General features: G+C 52.2%; 1 protein-coding gene across 2 annotated transcripts in view; it reads left to right on the top strand.

Annotated features, from left to right (window-relative positions):
• The first annotated feature begins 38 nt into the window (after window positions 1-38).
• Window positions 39-19,831, top strand: part of PPP2R2C (protein phosphatase 2 regulatory subunit Bgamma) — a 125,856-nt gene continuing 106,063 nt past the window's right edge. Inside the window, exon 1 of one of the 2 annotated variants that reach the window (XM_032855388.1) lies at window positions 39-209. In XM_032855388.1, coding sequence (XP_032711279.1) covers window positions 140-209 — 70 coding nt within the window. In that variant the 5' untranslated portion in view covers window positions 39-139. Of the gene's footprint in view, window positions 287-19,831 lie in introns of both variants that reach the window. The other variant, XM_032855393.1, reaches the window with a different exon arrangement.

The following is a 19,831-nucleotide window of genomic DNA, read 5'->3' as shown; positions in this document are numbered from 1 at the left end:
CCGTGTCCTCGAGTGGCAGCTCTTCCGATCTTGCCCATGCTAGGCTGCGGCGGCATGGCCCGCGCGCCCGGCGCGACCTCTGCGGATTGCATCGGTGTGCGGCGGCGGGGCATGCCCAGGGCACCGGGCACGGCCTTCAATGGGCGAGGACACGGACACGCGGAAAATTAACCACAGCTTCCTGCGGGACCACAGCTATGTGACTGAAGGTAACGTACGTGTTGTCTGAGGCCCCCTCCGGCCGGCCGCGGCGTGGGGATGCCGTCGCACCGAATGCCCTCCGAAGGTTTGGACCGCGCGCTGTGTGTCGTGTCCCCCCACCCCACCCCACCCCACCCTGCCCCGGGTCCCGGAGGGAGGGAGCCCGAGGGCGCCGGCCTCCGCTGCCCAGCGCCCTCCTCCGCGCCGCCCTCCGGCAGGCAGCTTTCGGCCCCCAGGCCTGTGTGGCATCCTGAATCGGCCCTGGCCATCATTTGTAAAAAGGCCATTCCTGCGGTTAATCTGGTGAAGAAATCCAGGGAGATGTATTGGCTTAGAATCCTGGGTTTGCCATTTCAGCCCTGCCCAAAGCCCACAGAATTTTCTAGGCTGCCCACTCCCCAGAGACGAAGAGGGATCCACGGGGAAAAAAATCCAATGCCAGACACCCCCCCCCCCCAAGAGGCTCGCTGTCCCGGGGCACTCCCTGTACCTCCAAAGGCAGGGGCCCCTCGTGGGTGGGAGACGGCGGCCGGTTTGGGGTTGGTCTTTTATTCTCGGTGAGTTATACTGAGACAGAAAGAGCTGGCCCCAAACTGTCAGAATTTTCCCCTAAAAGTGGGACATGCCTTCCCAAAGGGGCCCTGTATTTGAAATCCCCCAAACTGGTCCAACAGGCCCAAGCCCAGCCCCCATCCCGAGGTGGTAGAATCCCACTGGTCAGCGCTGATGGACCTGTGACTTCCAAGGGTCTCTCTCCTTCAGCTTGCCCAGAGAATGGTGGGGGACAGCTCCCAAACCGCAGCCAGGGGCCTGCGGAGCGAATCCCTGATTGAAGATGGGGTGATCGCTAGCCGCGGGGTGTCAGCATGCGGCAGAGGGGACACTTGCGCTGGAGACCTTCCCGGGTTTAGGGACTGGCTGCACCTTCCTTAGGGGCCGATGAACTGGCCGCATAAGTGTTGGTGGGTTGGTAGCAAGAGGTCCCCCGGTGGGTGCCCCCAGTGGGAGGGACCCTGCGCATGGCGTTCCGCGGGGCTGGCGCGCGTGGGTGCCTGTGTCAGGGAATCTTGTGTTGGCTTGGCGGCGGGGAATCGACTCCCGGGCAGTGTCCGCGGTCTAGTGCCTGGCTCTGCCGGAAATGAGGCCAAGCCCAAGCCGGAGTCCCGCGGAGGCCTGGGAGCGCGGGGCCAGCGCGGGGCGGGACCCCTGCGTCCTGTCCCGGAGAGCTGAGCCTTAGTGTGTATCTATCCTGGGCGGAGGGACGCTGAGGGGTGGCGCTCCCCGCTCCCGGGAGGAGAACCGCTGAGTCACGCTTTGCTGATGGGGGAGGGGAAAGGGAAGGGGTTAGGGCTGCCTGGCTAGGTGAGGGCTCAGCCTCCAAGCTCGGGCTTTCTGGGGCCCAGGGAGCTGAAAGCGACCCTTTGTGGGCTGCCTTGGTGAGGGCGAGGTAGAGTCAGCGTGCGTCGGGGTGTTTTTTCGGCGCGCAGGCTGCCGAGCATAGAGGGTGAGAGGCCTCTGGGTTGTTGGCAGGTGCCCTTGTGGTCTGGCTCTGGCTGAGAGGGGATCTTGGCAGGTCATTCCGGTCTGGCTTTCTGCAGAAAGCCTCTGTTTTCTCATCTCAACCTTGAGGATGATGGGATGGGATGCAGGACTCTGATGAAAAGTAAAACCCCCTATGCCGGACCCATAGTGGACATTTGCAAACATTAATTCCTTCTTCTTCCCACCCCACCACCCTTCTAGCTTGCTTCCAGAAATTTATTGGCTCTTACCAGAGCAGAGCAAGGGGGAAGTGCATCCTTTGAGAAAGAAGTGATGTTTTTAATTCCTATTCATTCATTCAGCAAATATTTCCCTGCTATGTGCCAGTCACTGTTTTGGCCCTGGGGACTAGACAAAGATGCTGTCCTTGGGCAGCCTATATTCTAGAAGGGAGCTCTGTGCTATTGAGGGAAAGCCCTTCTCACTAAGTTCGGTTTCCTCATCTGTAGAATGGGTGAGAATACCAATCTGCCTACAAGGTTTTAGGGTATCTGGGAAGGGCCAGTGGGACGGTGGATGAGGGAGCAGCCTTGGAGCTGTAAATTGTTAACTAGCAGCTGAAGTTTGTTGAACACCTACTGTGTGCCGGGGCCTCACGCAAGATCTCGTGTACATCGCTTCCCAATTTTATAGAAGAAACCGAGGCTTGACCTTGTCCACGTCCCAAACTGAGTGCCTGTATATATGTAGGGCGTAGGGCTTGGGGGCTGCCGTGCAGAGAAGAGTGGGATCAGAAATTCCTGTCCTCCGGGAGAGTAGGGTCTAGGAGAGGGAGCAAGAGCTGTGATTGTCATAATTAGAATTAGATGCGGTTTCTGGCTGCCCTGCATGAAGATGGTCTCGCCCAGCACTGCACCTGGCATTTTATGCTCCATCACTGGGTGGGTTACGGATTTGGATGTCACTTAGACTTATGTTCAAAGCCTGCTTCTGACTCTTCTCATGCTGTGTAATCTTAGACAAGTTATTAAACCTTTCTGAGCCTCACTTTTTCCCTTTGTAAAGGGAGAAATAATCATAACTTATCTCACGTTATTACTGTTGGGATGATCGGTGATTATGCTAATACAGAAAATACCCAGCACAGTGCTTGGTCAGCTGGAGGTATTTAATCAGGGGCACACGGGTGTAATTTATACAGTTCCTGGAAGAGCTTGATGAGCAGATAATGGATGCTGAGATTTTGTGAAAGACCCAGGTGTACAAATTCCTGTTCCACCTGGTCATTTGACCCACAAACACTCACTCACCACACCCCAGTGGCTCTGGTCTACTTCCTGTTCCTTAAGCAGGTCATTTTTTTTTTTTCCCTTGCCTCACAGCATTTGCACTGGCTGTGTTCTCTATCTAGACTATCCCCCTCCTGCTCTTCTTACCGCTGACTCCTTATCCTTTAGGTTTCGAGTTAAATGTCATCTTTGCCAGTGGGAGTCCTGCTTGAGTTCCTGAATCTCCACTTGTAAAATCTCAAACACTTTGGGAAGAGTTTAGATTTTGTTTGGTCATTCACACCTTGGTATGAATTAGAGCAGACTCCTCCACCCCCACCCCCACCCCCTTTAACTCTTGGCTCAGCTCAGCTGATAGAGTGTTGTTGTCACCACTAAGCATGGGTGCAGGCCACCCTGGGACATAGAACATTGAAAGTTTGGGGGGAGGGTGCTGGGGAGAGCAGTACAGTTGAATCTCTCGAGACAGTAGAAGGACCTGGACCCTTGGGAGAAGGATTGCCAGGGGTAAGAGAGTGCCAGCAAGTCTCTGTGGGTTTAGACTTCTCAAGAGCCAGATATGGCCCAGGAAGGAATGCTTCCTGGCTGTGTTCCCTTGCTGTAGCCATGGAGCTCAGCTTTGGGGTGAATGAAGCGGGCATCTCGAGGCTAGTCTTTTTTTTTTAATCATTTTTTTAAAATTTATTTTCAGCATAACAGTATTCATTGTTTTTGTACCACACCCAGTGCTCCATGCAATCCGTACCCTCTCTAATACCCACCACCTGGTTCCCCCTCGAGGCTAGTCTGATCTACAAACCCCTTCCTCCCCTTCAGTCATCAGTGTTTAGGGGTCTGTCTTCTGCTGGGTGTGGCCCTGGGCAGGCAGTGAGGGGCCAGACACAGGGTTTTGGGGGCTCACACCCCAGGGGAGGTGGCAGTGGTCATTCCCAGGCACCTGAAGGGGAAGGCTCTTGAGGGCATGCTTTCCTGCTAGGACCCCAGTCCCAGCTTTTCTCTCTTGAGCATATTAGCCATGAACTTCTGTTGTACATGCGTTGTGTGCCTCTTGGATCCACAGAAAGACGCCTCTGTTTCCCTGACCCCATATGCTCGCCGTCCTCGCATGTTGCATGTGATTTCAGAGCCATGGGCATATCCTCACAGACTGGGTGGCTGAGGAAATGAAGCAGGGACTGGGACAGGGAGTTGTTAGGCTCAGGAGACTGTCATCATCAGCCTGTCTGAACCCAGCAGCTGGGCAGTTTCTGCAGCATGGAATTGTTCTCGTGTTTTGGACTAGTTGCGTGGGGATCCTGTTGGCCTTCTGCCCAGGCCCAGACCACACTGGGGAGGTGTGCTATTTGTGGGAGCCAAATTTGCCCCCCCATGGAGGGTCTTGAGGCTGATCTCCCCAGTAGCTGATCCCTCACCTCACCAAGAGCATCCTGGTTCTCAGCCAGAGACCTGTGGCCATAGGCTGGGCCTGATTGGTCCTGGGGTCGTGTGTCCCTCTTGCAGTGATGGTTCCAGAATGCGCATGGGCTTGAGTGGACGGTAGAGCTGCAGGAAGTCAGTCTCTCTCTTGTGAAGGGACAAGAAAGTCCCCCCCATTGTTGCCCGCAGCCACCTTGAGACCACGAAGGGAGTAAGCCCTAAGGTGACAATGCTTTTGGTGCCCAGGCAGAGCGTGAGTGGCTGCTGGGGTCTCTGTGACTCGCTGATGCCCCCCACACCCCCACCTCTGGATTTCCAGTTTCATGGGCTGGCACGTTCCCTCATCGCTTCACACCTTAATCAAGTTTCTGTGACTTGTAGCCAGCTACGACCTCTTTCCTGGTTATCCGGAAGACCAGGAGGCTCCCTTGTCACTCACGGCCAACATCTGAGATCCCCGAAACCAAGAGGGAGTTTGTTGTGTTCACTTGCTGTTTGAGGAATCCTCTGTGATGGCTTTCATTGTACTCAAGTCAAAGTTGCCCAGTTCTGGTTTCCCTTTCTCGGCCGTCCCGAGGAAGCATTCCAGCCTGATGAGAGATCCCAGGATCTGGCGTCAGGAGACCCACATCCCCGGTGGGGTCTGACTCTGGGTTCACCGCCTCGGTTGGGTCACACAATCTTAGAATCTTAGCATCTTCTCTGGATTGCTGCTTTAGATCACTTGAAACAAGGGACGTAGTGTTGTTTGATATGGTAACATGTCGTGAGCTCCCCACCCTGCTTCATGGAAGGAACACTGCCCATGAACTCACGGCGTGCAATGACTTGATGTGTATAAACATGCCCGGCCCAGAGCCCTGGACCCAGTCAGTGCCTAATAATCATGGTCTGCCAACAATGATGCCTGCTCCTTTGGGGTACAGTTAGAGTAGCCGTAAGAACCATCATCAGACTGGCTAACCCCACCCTGTCCCCACTTCACTGGGAAGTGGAGGCTCAGAGAGGTCCCTTGTGGCTCTGCCCTCAAGCCAGCCCAGAGGGACAGTGGGGAGAGCCAGCATTTGGTTTGGAATATCAAGCAGTGGACTTTTGGATCTCTACATCTTCCTTCCAGTTAGGAACATCACTTCCAGGAGCAATCCTGAAGTTTCCCAAGGTCATGTTGTCTCCAATTCAGGGGTGGGGGCAGCGAAGGCAGCTGTAGGGTGTGGGGCCTCACCTCTGGGTGTTCTCCGTTCAGCCACATCACCTCTCTGAGCCTCAGTCTCCTTGCACGGCCTCCTGCCCTGGGTTGTCACATGGCCCTGAGGAGCAAAGGCCATGCGGACTCCAAAGGGCTACCTGTGTGGGGGAGGGCTTCCTTTTGTTACCAGTTTCCCCAAACCACATTGGGCTACACTGTAAGCAACACACTCGTTTATTTCTACTCAATCCCAAGGCAAGGGTTGGTGCAGTCATGGGTTAGGGTTTTTCTCATTTTCGTTCTGCAAGATGGGAATCAGATTCTAATAAAATTTTCCACATCATCTCCTGGTTGTCTTAACGTGCTCCAGCTTTTGGGTTTTATCCTTGAAGCCCGCAGAGCCAGGGGACCTTTTTGTAAGAGGGGACTGTAGGTCTGGAAGCGTGACTGTGTGTCACCCCAGGTTTAATGGCCAGAACTGGAGTCGCCATGGGGACGAGAGAGAAAGGACAGTCTCCAGTCTGCTGCACTAAGATGCACATGGTTAACAATTTGTGGTAGTTCCTTCCAGTCTTCTTTTAATGCCCACGTCTGTGTTTAATAAAAGCTGTAATCGCTCCATATAAACCGTGTTGAAGGCGATTTTTTAAATGAAACGTGAGCTTATAATAGAGTTCTCCAGTGCTTGGCGGGCTTCCTGGTTGTACAACCCGTGCAGTCACGTGCGGCCCTCCACACTCAGGAGGCCTGTTTTTGGTTTCGTACTCTGCCATTGCCATGTTGAAAGTTTTATAATTTTATCTCCAAACCCGCGTTTTGTAAGTGACATCTGATGGGACCGTGGAGCGGGCGCCTGAGCAGAGGTGACGCCCACAACACGTGTTTCGGCTGTTTTGTGTGGCTTCTGTACACACTTAACTTACGTGCACTTTGAGTGTCGCTGAGCTCCCACAAGGTCTTGCTCGCGCTCTGGGTGGGCATGCCCACAATCCTGTAGGCAGCGGTGGGAGCAGACGGTGTGGAGAAGCCACTCTTTTCCCTGTGAACCAGAACCTGATTTGGATGCAGAAGGGAGAAAGTGACATTCCAAGGAGCTCGAGGGACCAAGGAACCCGGTTGTCATACCCCCTGACCCATGATACGTCCTTGTGTGAGCTGATCACTGATGCTGAGCAGGATGACCCAGCAGGGAAGGGAAGGATGGGACAGCCACAATCCTTCCCTTTCAACACCTGTTCATCATTGAGCCAAGGGGAGAGGAGCTGTGTGTGGAATGTGCAAGCACCAAAAAGTGAAGTAAAGCCAGATGAGCTGGTTTGGTGTTGTGTTCCCGCTGCCCTGTAAGAGGAAAAGACACGTGCCTCTGGAAGCTACCAGTTACGAATTGTGTATTTCAGTGATTTTGCATTCCAGTTAAATACTCTCATATTTGCATTTTAAAACTGGAATTGCATAATAGAATGATGAGTGGCAAAATCCATGCTAGTAATTTAAACTTTCTTTCTTTTTTTTTTTTTTTCTATTGGCAAGGAGTGGCAGATGACACCATGGCAAGTCACGGGGAAAATGAAAGAGCGTTATTTTTTAGTATCTTTAATAACAGTTTCCCCCTCCTTTTTGAACAGGGTGCTCTGAATTTTCATTGTGCACTGGGCCCTAAAAATGATAGAATTGGCTCTGCTTTGCCATAGGGGACAGGCTGGAATTCCAGGGGGAAAGGACCCTTGGCCCGCCTCCCACCCCTCTTCGCTTTTGTGATTGGTGGAAATGTGAGAGTCTGTCACCCATTGGGCAACTTCTCCCTAGTGGACGGAGCTAAAATATTAAAGATCGCTGCTCCTCCCCTGCCCATTGGTCCCTCACGGGTGGGCTGTTCCAAGGAGATGTCCATAGGTCTCTCATTGCAGTTTCCAGCCTTTAGACTTCTCTCTCCCCACAGGTCCAAGGGGAGGGGCAGTAGACTAAGGGTCCCTAGCTCCTCCCACCATTACCATTAATAAGGCAGATTTTGATTGCCCTCTTGTCCACCTTCCCTGTGTGATCTCAAGTGCTAGCGGGGTGGGGGAGGGGAGTACCCAACTGGTAACTCCAGCGCCGCCCCCAAACTCCAACCTTAATGAGCTGCACCTTGTTCCTGTGATGGGTGTCCCATGGTCCAACTAATCACCCCCTGATGTTGGATAACGAGGTGGCTTTTTTTCTCGTATAACTAACGCCAAGTGAACGAGCCCTTTCTATGAATGAGGACACCCTACTCCCATCCCTCCAAGTCTGGAATAATTTCTTACGAGAGAACCCTGTGCACGCAATTTTATGTAAAAATTATGAGTGTGTTTAATGTTCTTGACACATATTGCCAAATTATTCTCCAGAGAGTTTTTCTGTTTTACCACCTGCTGATCAGCATTTGGTATCCCAATTCATCTGACCTCCACAGATATCATAGATGAAAAATATTTGTTTTAGTTTATGTCTGAATACCAATGAGGTGGGACATTTCTTTTTCCTTTTGTTCAACAGACATTTACTGCTCCCCCTTATACGCCGGGGGGAAATGAGATGCTGGACGTGCAACACTGAGGAGCAGGTTCATTGCTGGCATTCATTCACTCACTCGCTCATTCATTTGTCGGACAGTCATCTCTGGAGCTGCCACCGAGGTCTGGGCACAAAAGAAGCCAGTGTGGCTGGACAGGGAGGGTGCGGGTGGGGTCAGGGCCCGGACAGGAGAGAGCTCAGGCAGAGCCCAGCGTTTGCCAACACCTAAAGGAAGGAGAATGAGAAGTCTGGGGCAGGGTAGGGGTAGTCACCCAGGTAGGAAGAAAGCAGGAGGGCTGTGGAGGCCTAGGCCTGACAGTGCAGCTAGGAAGGCACAGGGAGGGAAGAAGGATGGATGGCCAGCATTAAATCCTGCCATACCGTCAGGTAGGACAGTATCAGAAAGCGTCCCCCGGGCCCCCTGTTTCATGTGTTCACACCCACTTGGCACCCTATCCCCCGGGGCTCTGCTTGGTGATGTCTTTCCACTAGCCCCTGCGGGCTGCAGCTCTCTCTCCCCACTCGGGTCTCCCTGCTGGCACACAGAATAGTTTGCTGTCTATTCTCTGCTCTCCCCCAGAGCCCCTGCACCCTGCTTCTCCAGTCTCACTGTCTCTGGGGCAAAGAATCCAGGTCCTAGAAGGCGTGTTTTGAGAGCTCTGTGCTCCTGGTTTCATTCTGTGGACAGGAGCCAGGCTGTGTCCTTGAAAGCATGGGGCTGTCTCTCCCAGGGTCTCAGATGCCACTGAGAGAGAGCTGCCCCCCGCAGAGTGCCCTGGGGAGTCCTGCTGGTTAAATCAGGCCCTGCAAGAGAGATGCCCCTTTCCGACCACACTGGCAGCCAGCGGCCCTCGTGCAAAATGACCCATGTGGACTTTAGTAAACCATTAATATGATTAACCATTTACTGAGTGCATACTATATACCAGGCATGATGCTAAGTACCTCATCTTATTGATTCCTGACAAAATCCAGTGTTGTATGTATTCTCCCCATTTTACAGGGGAGAGAGCTGAGGTTTGGGCACTGGCCCTGAGTACCATGCATAAGGGGCAGAGCTGGGGTTTGGACACAGGCTGTCTGCCCGCAGAACCCACACTCCTGACCTCCGCCTGTTGTGGAGGGACTAACAGTCAGGGACAGGAGATCTGTTGAGATCTGATTACTTGCCTGGCTTAGGAGGGTGTGGGATTTGAGCCCAGGAGTGCCTGGTGTGGTGCTCTGGCTGAACTTGTGGCAACGAATGCATCTGTCATATCCATGTGTGTGGTTAAAGGCAATTGAGATGGGCCAGGAGCAGGAGGGATCCCCTCCCCTGCACGGGGGGTGGACGTGGGGGGCTGGCCACAGCTCTGCAGAGGACAGGTGCTTTGGCACTGACAGGAGTGGCATTCTCCAGGTCAGGAAGTGATGCCCTTTGGGACATGGCATTTGAGTACATTCCAGGCACGAAGAATAGTGTGTGCGAAGTGACATATTCTCTTTTTTCTTTTTTTAAGATTCTATTTATTTATTTGACTGAGAGAGAGAGAGAGAGAGAGAGAGATCACAAGTAGGCAGAGCAGGAGGCAGAGAGAGAGGGGAAAGCAGGCTCCCTGCTGAGCAGAGATCCTGATGCGGGGCTCGATCCCAGGACCCTTGAGATCATGACCTGAGCTGAAGGCAGCGGCTTAACCCACTGAGCCACCCGCGTGCCCCATGAAGTGACATATTCTTGTCTCTTGACAATGTCCAGGGTCCTTGACCTGAGCCTAGGAAGCAGTTGCCAGGCAGCTCGGGGTGAAGGGCCCACCTAGGAGCCACTGTGCTGTCCAGGATGGGCCCTGCCTCCTTGTACAGTAGAAGCTATTGTCCTCCACAGTCCTGGGCTGAATGGCCCATTGAGGCAGGACAAAGACAGCTCAGAGGTCCCAGCTGCCCCAAGCAGGGATAGGATCACCAGCTCAGGCCTGGGGCTTCCTCTGGGCCTGCCTGGCCTCCTGCCTTCCTCCGCCCTGAGGAGATGGTGGCCTTGACACCTGAGTCTGCCAGTGCTGGGGCCTAGGTCCCCGGGGCCTGAGCTCTGGTCCTGGCCCAGCTGGCAGGTGCTTCCACCTCAGAACCTGGTTCCCCACCTGTGAGACCTGTGAGTACTGGGTAAAATCTCTGTATACAGACATAAATCTCCATAAAAGGCAGTTATTTATATTATCAGATGAGCTTTTGGCTTTTTTTTTTTTCAATTTCAAAAAGATTTTTTCTTTTTAAATTTTTAAAGATTTTATTTATTCATTTGGCAGAGAGCGATCACAAGTAGGTAGAGAGAGAGGGGGAAGCAGGCTCCCGGCCAAGCAGAGAGCCTAATGCGGGACTCGATCCCAGGACCCTGAGATCATGACCTGAGCCAAAGGCAGAGGCTTAACCCACTGAGCCACCCAGGCGCCCCAGTTTCAAGAAGGTTTTAAGGAAACTTCCAAGTACGTACAGAGGTAGAGGAAATTGGATCTGGAGTTGCTCCTCTCCCGTGGCCTTGCTCCAGCCGCTCCGAAGATTGCACCATGCCCCCTTCGTTGACTTTCCTCTCTTTCTGGCTGAAGAATTTTTTAAGCCAATTCAGCCCTCTGGTCATCTCCGCACTCCCTCAGCAGGCCGGGGCACATCTTGCCTGCCCAAGTGCCACCACCAGCCCTACCAGAATGAGTACTCATGCCTTCCCATCCGAATACTCAGTCATCCTGGCAAGGTCCCTACTTGTCTCACAAATGCCTTTTTCTAGTTATTGGGTTTGAACTAGGATCCCTGCACCTGAATGAGGGTGTTCTGTCTCTTAGGCCTTTCCTATTTGAGACCAGTCCTCTATCCCATTTCCAGATCACTGAGTGTGGAAGACATTCGTTACTCTTCTGGAAAGATTACAGTTTTACCCCCCAGACTGTGTCTGGCTCCCAGTTGACTGATGGGTCTAGAAGGCTGATGGGCAGTTGCCTGTATCCCAGGAGTCAGCCCTGGGGCATGCCCCTATCTCCCTCCAGGGTCTTCCTCACCCTTCATCAGCTGGGAGAACCTGGTCACATTGCTCAGGGGGTTTAAGTGTCTTCACTAAGACCTGGTCAGATGGCAGATTCATGAGCAAGAACAGTGGTTTCTGTTGGAAGCCATTGAGTTTTGAGATTTATTACATAGCAGTGGAGAACTGGAATAGTCCTGGATTCCCAGATTGAATTCCCAGTTGTGCCCAGCTCCTGCTCTTTCTGGGATGCCTTATCTAGCTATGGTGCTCTCCTTGATTCTGTAGCTCTTCCAGAACCTTTCAGGGACTTCCTTCTTATGTGTGTTTGCCTGTGTCATTTCTGTTCCTTATAACCAAAGAACCCTCATTCCTAGTCCCAGCCAGGACAGTGACTCAGCTCCAGTCATAAGATAGGACTGGCAGCCAGGCCTTTCTGAAACCTAGGACCCAGAGTCCTGCTCCATGAAATGTCAGTAGATACAGATATCAGACACATCTGCTTCGTCTTACACAGCTCAGCACTTGTCACCCACCGGGTGCTGGGTAAGAATGTTTCTGAGTGACCCAGTGAATAAAAGCCACCCTTCTGCCTAGCCACATCCGCTGAGCACATAGTCTTCTCTTTACAAAGTTCAGATAGGTACAGATTTCAGTGCCCATGTTCCTGTTAAATCACTCCAGCACGGTGACTGTGAGGAAATGCATAAAGCAAAAACGTTGCCGCTACCTTTTCAGTGTGCAGATCACTCAGTAAATAACAGGTGCATGTTGTGGACCACGACCCGGTCACTTCTTTCGGTGTCTGTCATTGGCTGGTCACCACATATCTGTTAGTTCACAGACAGCAAAGCGCGTGGCAGCACCACCTCCTTGTCTCCCCCGAAAAACCCATGCGACGCTTTACACAAATGGCAAATCAAAAAGAGGGAATTGGCCAACAGATAGCGGTCAGCAGGGGAGTGAAGGTGACCCGGCTAGAGCAGAAATAGGGATGTCGGGAAGGTGGGCGTAGTTAGAGAGGAAATTGCCGACTGGACTCTCACGTGCAGCCAGGTACACAGAATGCGGGAGAACTTACTGACTCTAGAAGATGTTTCCTGGTGTTGGAAGCACATGGGGTAAAATCATAGGAGTTGACCTGAGCTTGGGAGGACGGGTCTCCAAGACACAGACAGGGTGCCAGCAGTCAGATGGTCAACGGAAGCAGCACTGTCCAAATGATTCCCCCACACATTTGTTATTACAAAGAAATAAAAACACTTGAATTCTTGATATTTCTGGGTTTTAAAATTACCGTACTAAATACTGGTTTCACTATTTTTTTTTATTTCTCTATACACTTAAAACTGTCAGTAAGAGAATTTTTTAAGACTTAAAGATTTTTTAAGTCACTGAACATTGGGGTGCCTGGTGGTGCCATCGGTTGAGCGTCTGACTCTTTTGTTTTTGACTCAGGTCATGATCTCGGGGTGGTTGAGTTTCAGCCCCATGTCAGGCTTTGCGCTCAGCACGGAGTCTGCTTGAGATTCTCTCTCTCTCCTTCTCCCTCTGCCTCTCCCCTGTGCTTCCAAACACACACTATCCCTCCCCAATAAATAAATAAATAAAATTAAAAAAAAATAAAGTCACAGGGTATATGTAATTTCCACATTGATTATTAAGATCACTTTGAATGGAGCTCCTGGGTGGCTTAGTGGATTAAGCCGCTGTCTTTGGTTAAGGTCATGATCGCGGGGTCCTGGGATCGAGCCCTGCATCGCGCTCTCTCAGCAGGGAGCCTGCTTCCCCCTCTCTCTCTGCCTGACTCTCTGCCACTTGTGATCTTTCTCTCTGTCAAATAAATAAATAAAATCTTAAAAAAAAAAAAAAGACCACTTTGAATGATTTGGGCGTGCACCATCAGTTTTGTTGTCCCCCAAACCGAGAACTCCCTGTTTTCATTCTGAATGAGCGGTATACCACATTGCCCCTCCACAGTGATGTTCTAAGCCCTGGCTGAAAGAGTGCAGTCAGTAGTCTCCTTATTGAAGGCAGCGACTCAAGAATATTAAATAATGCAAATTCCTTGCTGTGGCAGTGGTCACACAGCCCGTGGATCACTGTGAGTGGGACACACGCCTTCCCTCCACGGCACTCATCACGCAGACCTCCAGCCAGCCCATCTGTGGACGTGATGATCGTGCCCATCACGCGAACAATCCATCACAGAATGAACTGGCTGGAGGAGTCAGAGGCTGGATGATTGTGGCTCCTACACCAGCTTTCAACGTGAAAGATGATAAAAACAACCCGGAATAGTTTATAGCCCCAAGGAGAGGTAAGGCTCTTTATTGAAGCTGTGAAAATATAATCCATCATCATAATGTATCCCATATCGTCAGACTGTGGGAGCTAAGTTTCATGTATGTTAAGATGCTGCTTGCAAGAAGATATTAATTCTAGTTTTCTATTTTATCTCATTACAGAAACATTCAAAAATGCAGGAAGTAGAATGGGGGGGGATATCTTGATGGTACTGCCCCAGAAACGTTCCAGTTTTACTGTATTTCCCTGTTTACCCTTCCCCTATAGATGGCCATATAAATACAGTTTGTATCTTTTAAAATATTTAACATCCTGGGTGCCTGGGTGGCTCAGTTGGTTAAGCAACTGCCCTCAACTCAGGTCATGATGCCAGAGCACCGGGATCGAGTCCCGCATAGGGCTCCCAGCTCCACGGGGAGTCTGCTTCTCCCTCTGACCTTCTCCTCTCTCATGCTCTCTCTCAGTGTCTCTCTCTAAAATAAATAAACAAAATCTTAAAAAAAAAATAAAATATTTAACATCCTGAAACATTTCCCTATGTTGTCATAATTTCCGAGTAAATAATTTTTAATGGCTGCATGATAGCCCATCACATACATATAATTATTCACCCAATAACTAGGTATGGATCCATTCATTAGACTGGGGTGGATGCCTGCAGTGGGGGTGTGGGTGGGTGGGGAGTGGGTGTGGGAAGGAGGAATTGGGCCCAGCCCCTCCCTGGAGATGGTCTGGAACCAGGGAGACATAAAGAGATGGTGGTGATACAGCGTGCTGGGTGCTGAGAGACAGTGGGATGCCATAGCTGGGACCCCATGGCAGCGTGGGGGCAGGGCTGAGTCAAGAGCTAAGGCCATCAGAAAGGATGAATACCCAACTTTTGTAGCACCATGGATGGGACTGGAGGGGATTATGCTGAGTGAAATAAGTCAAGCAGAGAGAGTCAATTATCATAGGGTTTCACTTATTTGTGGAGCACAAGAAATAACATGGAGGACATAGGGAGATGGAGAGGAGAAGGGATTTGAGGGAAATCCGAGGGGGAGATGAACCATGAGAGACTATGGACTCTGAGAAACAATCTGAGGGTTTTGAAGGGGCGGCGGGGTGGGAAGTTGGGGAGCCAGGTGGTGGGTATTATGGAGGGCACGCATTGCATGGAGCACTGGGTATGGTGCAAAAACAATGAATTCTGTTACACTGAAAAGAAAAAAAAAAAAGAGCTAAGGAGCAGCCAGTAGGGAGTGGGGGAGAAGCTGTTCCCAGTACTCAGATGTTATGGCAGAAGCAGATCTGTGAGAACAAGCATGGCCCTAGGGTTACTGGAGCATTACCTTTTGGGGTCTTGGAGCCCCAGGCTGGCCTGGTTCATGAGAAGACAGACCAGACTGCTGCTGGGAAAGGGCCCTTGGTCATCTGTCCAGGCACAGGAGGAAGAGGAGCAAGACCGGCCAGAGGTCTCCGGGGGTTTGGAGAGTGAAGTGGGACTGGAGGGGGTGGGGTGGGGAATGAAGATCAGAGTGGGGTGTGAGCACCTCCAGGAGAGGTGAGAAAGTTCCCCCCACTCTCACTGCAGTGAGGCTCCTGGGGTGGGTAGGGGAGGGGAGTAGAGGTGAGTGTTGCACAAAGGGGAGGTAGGCTGGAAGGGTTTAGTGGCTTGCCCTGTAGAGGGAGAAGGGTTGAGCCTCCTTCCATGATCTGTCCATACAAGAGTGCTCCTGAGGCTGGCAGCACTGGGGACAGTGAGGGGAGGGTGGAGAAACGGCCCCACTCCTGGACACCGGCATCCCAGCTTTGGGTGCTGGAAAGTGAGATGTGAGATCATTCTCATCAGTGTCTTCCCATATTTCAGGATATTCTTGTCTCTGGGTATCTGGGAATGCAATTTCTTGGTGAAAGGATAGGAGAACTCTTAGGGCCTTGAATAAAGACGGGACTCTCATGTTGTCAGTAAAACAAAAATAAAATTCATCAAAAATTTTTGTTTGGGTGATCTTCAAAAGTATAAGTCCATGGGTATCCTGCAGCTCTGGCCAAACCATAGATTAGAGTGAACCCATCAGTCTGTGTCTCTCCTGCTTAAGGAAAAAGAGGGTCGATTTCAGCTGTGGTGCCTGGTGACTTATGACTGTTTCACGGTCTCTTGATGTGTGTCTGATGGTGATGGGCTTCAGTTGTGCAGGGAGGACTCCTGCTGCGAACCTTTCTCTGCGTCTACAATTCTCTTGGCTTCATGGGCGAATAACCATGGCGGGCTGTGAGGATGACAGGCGAAGCTATCACTTCTTGACTGTTATGGTGTCACGTGTCGTGGTGACATCGTACCCACCCTCGGGGGTGGTGGGAGTGACTCCCTTTTGTGTATCAGGAATCGGAGCCCCCGGAAAAGTCAGGTAGCACGCCTAGAGTCTCACAATGGGTGTTATGTTAACTATTATGCCTTGACAAACCATTCTAAATCTTAGTGACAACCGTTTTATCATATCCTCTGGATTCTGTGGGTCAGGAATTTGGGCAGGGCTTGGCTGGGCGAATTGGCTCTGCATGGCCATTGCTGAGTTCCCCCTTCTAAGCCAGTGGGTGGGCTGGGCTGTAGGGGGTTTCACACACATATGTGGTGGGGATGACTGGGATGGTGCACTCCCCTGGTACCATCAACAGAGCCCCTCCAGCATGGCAGTCCCAAGGCAGATGGACTCCTTCAGGGGCAGCTGGCTTTCTCAGATCAGGTGTCCTAAGAAGCAGGTGGGAGACTTGACTTCCTGACCTCCTTGGAGTCTCCCTCATCAGTCCTGTGGCTTTAGTTCAGTTGAGTCACTGGCCAGGCCAGGTTCCAGGGGAGGTAGAATCTGCCTTTGGACATGGGAAAGGCCAGGTCCACTGTGGAAGAGCAGATGGGATGGGAGACAGTGCCGTAGCCCTCGTTGGGAAACCGTCTGCTGCGGATGGCCGGTCGAGCCAAGCTCTGTGCTGGGTCTGACCTTGGAGCGGCTGCATCTCTAGCCGGGGAGCAACATTCTCCCTTGCCGTCCTGACTGGCCTGCAGAAACGGAGGCCTCTTCCCCATACCATTTCCCTGATCAGAAGTAAAAAATCATCCTGTACTTTTGCCAGTCTAAATACGGAGTTCATGGTGATGGGGATGAACCTTGAGGCCAGTATGCTAAGTGAAATAAGGCAGACAGGGAGGGACAAATGCCATAAGATCTCACATGTGAAATCGACAAAGGCCAAAGGCATGGAAATGGAGACAGGGATGGTGGTTGCCAAGGGCTGGGGGTGGGGGAAATGGGGAGATGATGGTCAAAGGGTACAAGCTTCCAGTTACAAGATGAAGCAGCTTGGGATCGAATGTCCAGCAGGGTGATGATAGTTAATAGTACTGTCTTACATACTTGAAAGTTGCTAAGAGAGTAGATCTTAAATATTCTCATCGTAAAAGAGAAATGGCAGTCATGTGATGTGGTGGAGAGCTTGGCTAATGCTATGGTGGTAATCATTTTACAGCATTTGAGCAGATCAAATCAATGCCTTAAACTCACACACCTTAAACTTACCCAGTGTTACACGTAATTGTATCTCCGTGAAGCTGGAAACAAATAAATACAGAAAACAAGAGGTGAATACAAGCTTTCTTTAGGAGGTAGATTTCCCGCAGACCTGTCACTCCCTTATGTGTCCCAGGCAGAAGTTGTTAACGCAGAGGAGGGTGGGATTGGGGGCAGCGGGAGTCGCCCCCGCCCCTCCCCGTCTTCAGGTGCACTGCGTTTTGTGCCCACATCAGGGAAGGTGGCTTTGGGTGGAGCGGTGCTTTCTTTCTTACCAGGGCCCCTGCGGTGGGGGAGGAATGCCGAAGAGAAACAGGTGTGCTGGCTGGTTTTCTACTTGGCTTGACTCTAAGGACACACTGACCTCATGGATCACTCTATTTGCTCAGCCTCATGGAAGCAGTTTTATTGGAAACCATTAGGGCGTGGTGGCCTGGGCCGAGACACAGTGTACGTGGTATCCGCCCCCCAGGCGATGGACACCATGCCCTGAGTGAATGTGGTGGAGGGGAAGGGAGCTGCCTTGCCATTCAGTGAGAGCCCCTGTGTGCCTGCAGGGCGGGGTGGGCATTGTCCGGGCATTGTTCCTGAGGCAGATGTCATCATTGTCCCCATTCAGCAGACAGGCAGCCGGGAGCTCAGGGAGATGAAGGGACCAGAGTCTCACTGCTAGGACTCTCTTTAGTCTGTCTGCCCCTCTCCCCCCAACCCTCTGGCTCCCTCCTCCACCAGGCTGCTCCTTTGCCGGAGACAGGAACACCTTTGGGTCTTGCTCCCAATGAGAGGTGAGCCTTGAGTCCCAGGCAATGACTTTTCTCCTCCAGATCCTGTCCTCTGGAGCAGGGGAGCATTGGGGTGCAATAGAGGCTCCCCTGGGTCTCTGGGCTCAGAGTAAGAGTGTGTGTGTGGGTGGGGTTCCCTTTCCTTTGGGTATTAGCAAAGCTAATGGAAAGAGCCTCTGTCCACCAGGGATTATGCAGGTTACAGAATAGGCAGGTGCCTTGGGTTTGGCCAAAGCAGATGGGCTCAGCCTATGCCCTCAGGACCCCTGGCCAGGCTGTGGCTCTGGTGGCCCAGTGGGTATTCATGCCTTTAATTAACAAAATGAAACAAAACACAAAAATCCAGCTTTTTTGAGATGCAATTGACATATTGTTGCAATTCACCCATTTAAAGTCGACAACGCAATGGTGTTTGGTATATTACATGATGGATTTTTCAAAAATCGAGGCAGAGTACACAAAACATAAAATTTGCCCTGTTAACCCTTTTCAGCGTACAAATGCCTCTAATCACATACACAGTGTTGTGCAACCATCACCACTGTGTATTTCCAAAACCCCGTAATTACTCCAAGCAGAAGATCTGGACCCATTAAGCAACAGCCCTCCCCCCCCCCCCGCTGCCTGCCTGCCTCTCTTAGGGACCTCGTGTAAATACAGTCACACACTGTGTGTCTTCTGTGCCTGGCTTGGTTCCCTGGGCATACGCCATCCGCATACATCCGTGTCGGAGCAGCTGGGAATGAGCCTCAGGGTCACTGGGACAGAACCAAGCCGCACAAGTGGTCTTGGTGTTGCGCACGTGGGTGAGGTGGGGAGAAACCTGGCCATAGCACCCCTCCTCCAACATTTGCTGGTGTCTGGGTGACACGCGGTGGGCCTGTCCTCTCTCCAGGCATCGGGCACCTGGCTTATCTTCTTTGCATCAAGAGGTAGGAGTGATTCTCCACATTTTACAGCTGAGGAAACGGAGGGCCCTGGGAGGTAGGACTCCCCCAGCCAGGTGGAGGCAGAGCTGGGGTGCACCTGGGCTGCTTCCTGATGCTGCAGGCATTTGTGTTGACTCTTTCCCGTCTTGGGGCCCCTCCCCCTTGCTTTGCCCCCTAGTGCTTTTCTAGCTGATGCCCAGAAGAGCACCAAAGGGGACTCCAGTCACCCCGGGGCTGGTGTTCCTTTATGTTCACGTTCCTGAGTGCCACTGACCTGCCCCAGCCTCTCTTGGTGCCCCTTAGCTTCATCTCTAAGCCAGGGCCAAAAAGAATGTCTTCTCGGGGTCTCTTCAAGTCTGGACAGAGAGGTAAAGCAGCAGGTGTGCTTGTTACTCAGAAAGGTCCCATCAGAGGCTCCTCTTCCACTGAGCAGGGAACCCCAAGTGGAGGGAGCCCAGCACACTTGTGGCATCTCAGGGAAAGGCGCTGCAGGGTGGCTCTGAAGACCTTGACCCTTGGCCCTGACCCACCCCAATCCCAGCCTCGCCATGAACCACCTGAAGGACATCTAGCAGCGTGGTCTCTAGGAGCGAGAGGCGGGGACGGGAGCGGCAGGTCCCGGCAGCAGGCAGGCAAGCCCGCCGTGGGGGCAGCGTGGCCAGCCCAGCCCTGAGGGCTCTTGTGGTGCCTCCTGTGTTCTCGGGAGGGTCCCAGTCTGTGCTGGGCCAGAGGGTGAATGTATCCCCAGGAGAGTGTGAGCTGGGACAGCTGGCAGGACAGAGCTGGCTCCAAGGACCCACACGGGCCTTGTGTGAAGGCCTCTGTAGATGACTTTACTTCCAGTTGGCTCCCTGAGTCCCCGACTTGGAAGTGTTTGGGGTGGGGCTTGGAGGCCCCAGGGTCAACCCTGTGAACCCCGAGTAGACCTCCCTGATGGCATCTTCCCTGGGGTGACCCAATTAAAAAAAAAAAACACAGACTGGGACACTTGGCTAGCTACATGTGTGTCCATAGGGGGACCGTGGGGCAGGAGGTAGTAAACTGGGGCAGTGGCTGAAAACTTGGAGGTTGGGGTCCCTCGCGAGGGGCGGTGTAGTGTGGGGATGGGTAATGATGGTGGGCTTGGAGACCCCGTGCAGACACAGGCTCTCCTGGTGACTGGCTGTG

This window comes from Lontra canadensis, unplaced genomic scaffold, assembly GCF_010015895.1.
Source record: "Lontra canadensis isolate GAN:19392208 unplaced genomic scaffold, GSC_riverotter_1.0 scaffold1, whole genome shotgun sequence".
In the NCBI taxonomy this organism is placed as follows: domain Eukaryota; kingdom Metazoa; phylum Chordata; class Mammalia; order Carnivora; family Mustelidae; genus Lontra; species Lontra canadensis.
Note: the sequence above shows the minus strand (reverse complement) of the source record. Positions and strands in the feature narration are given on the sequence as shown.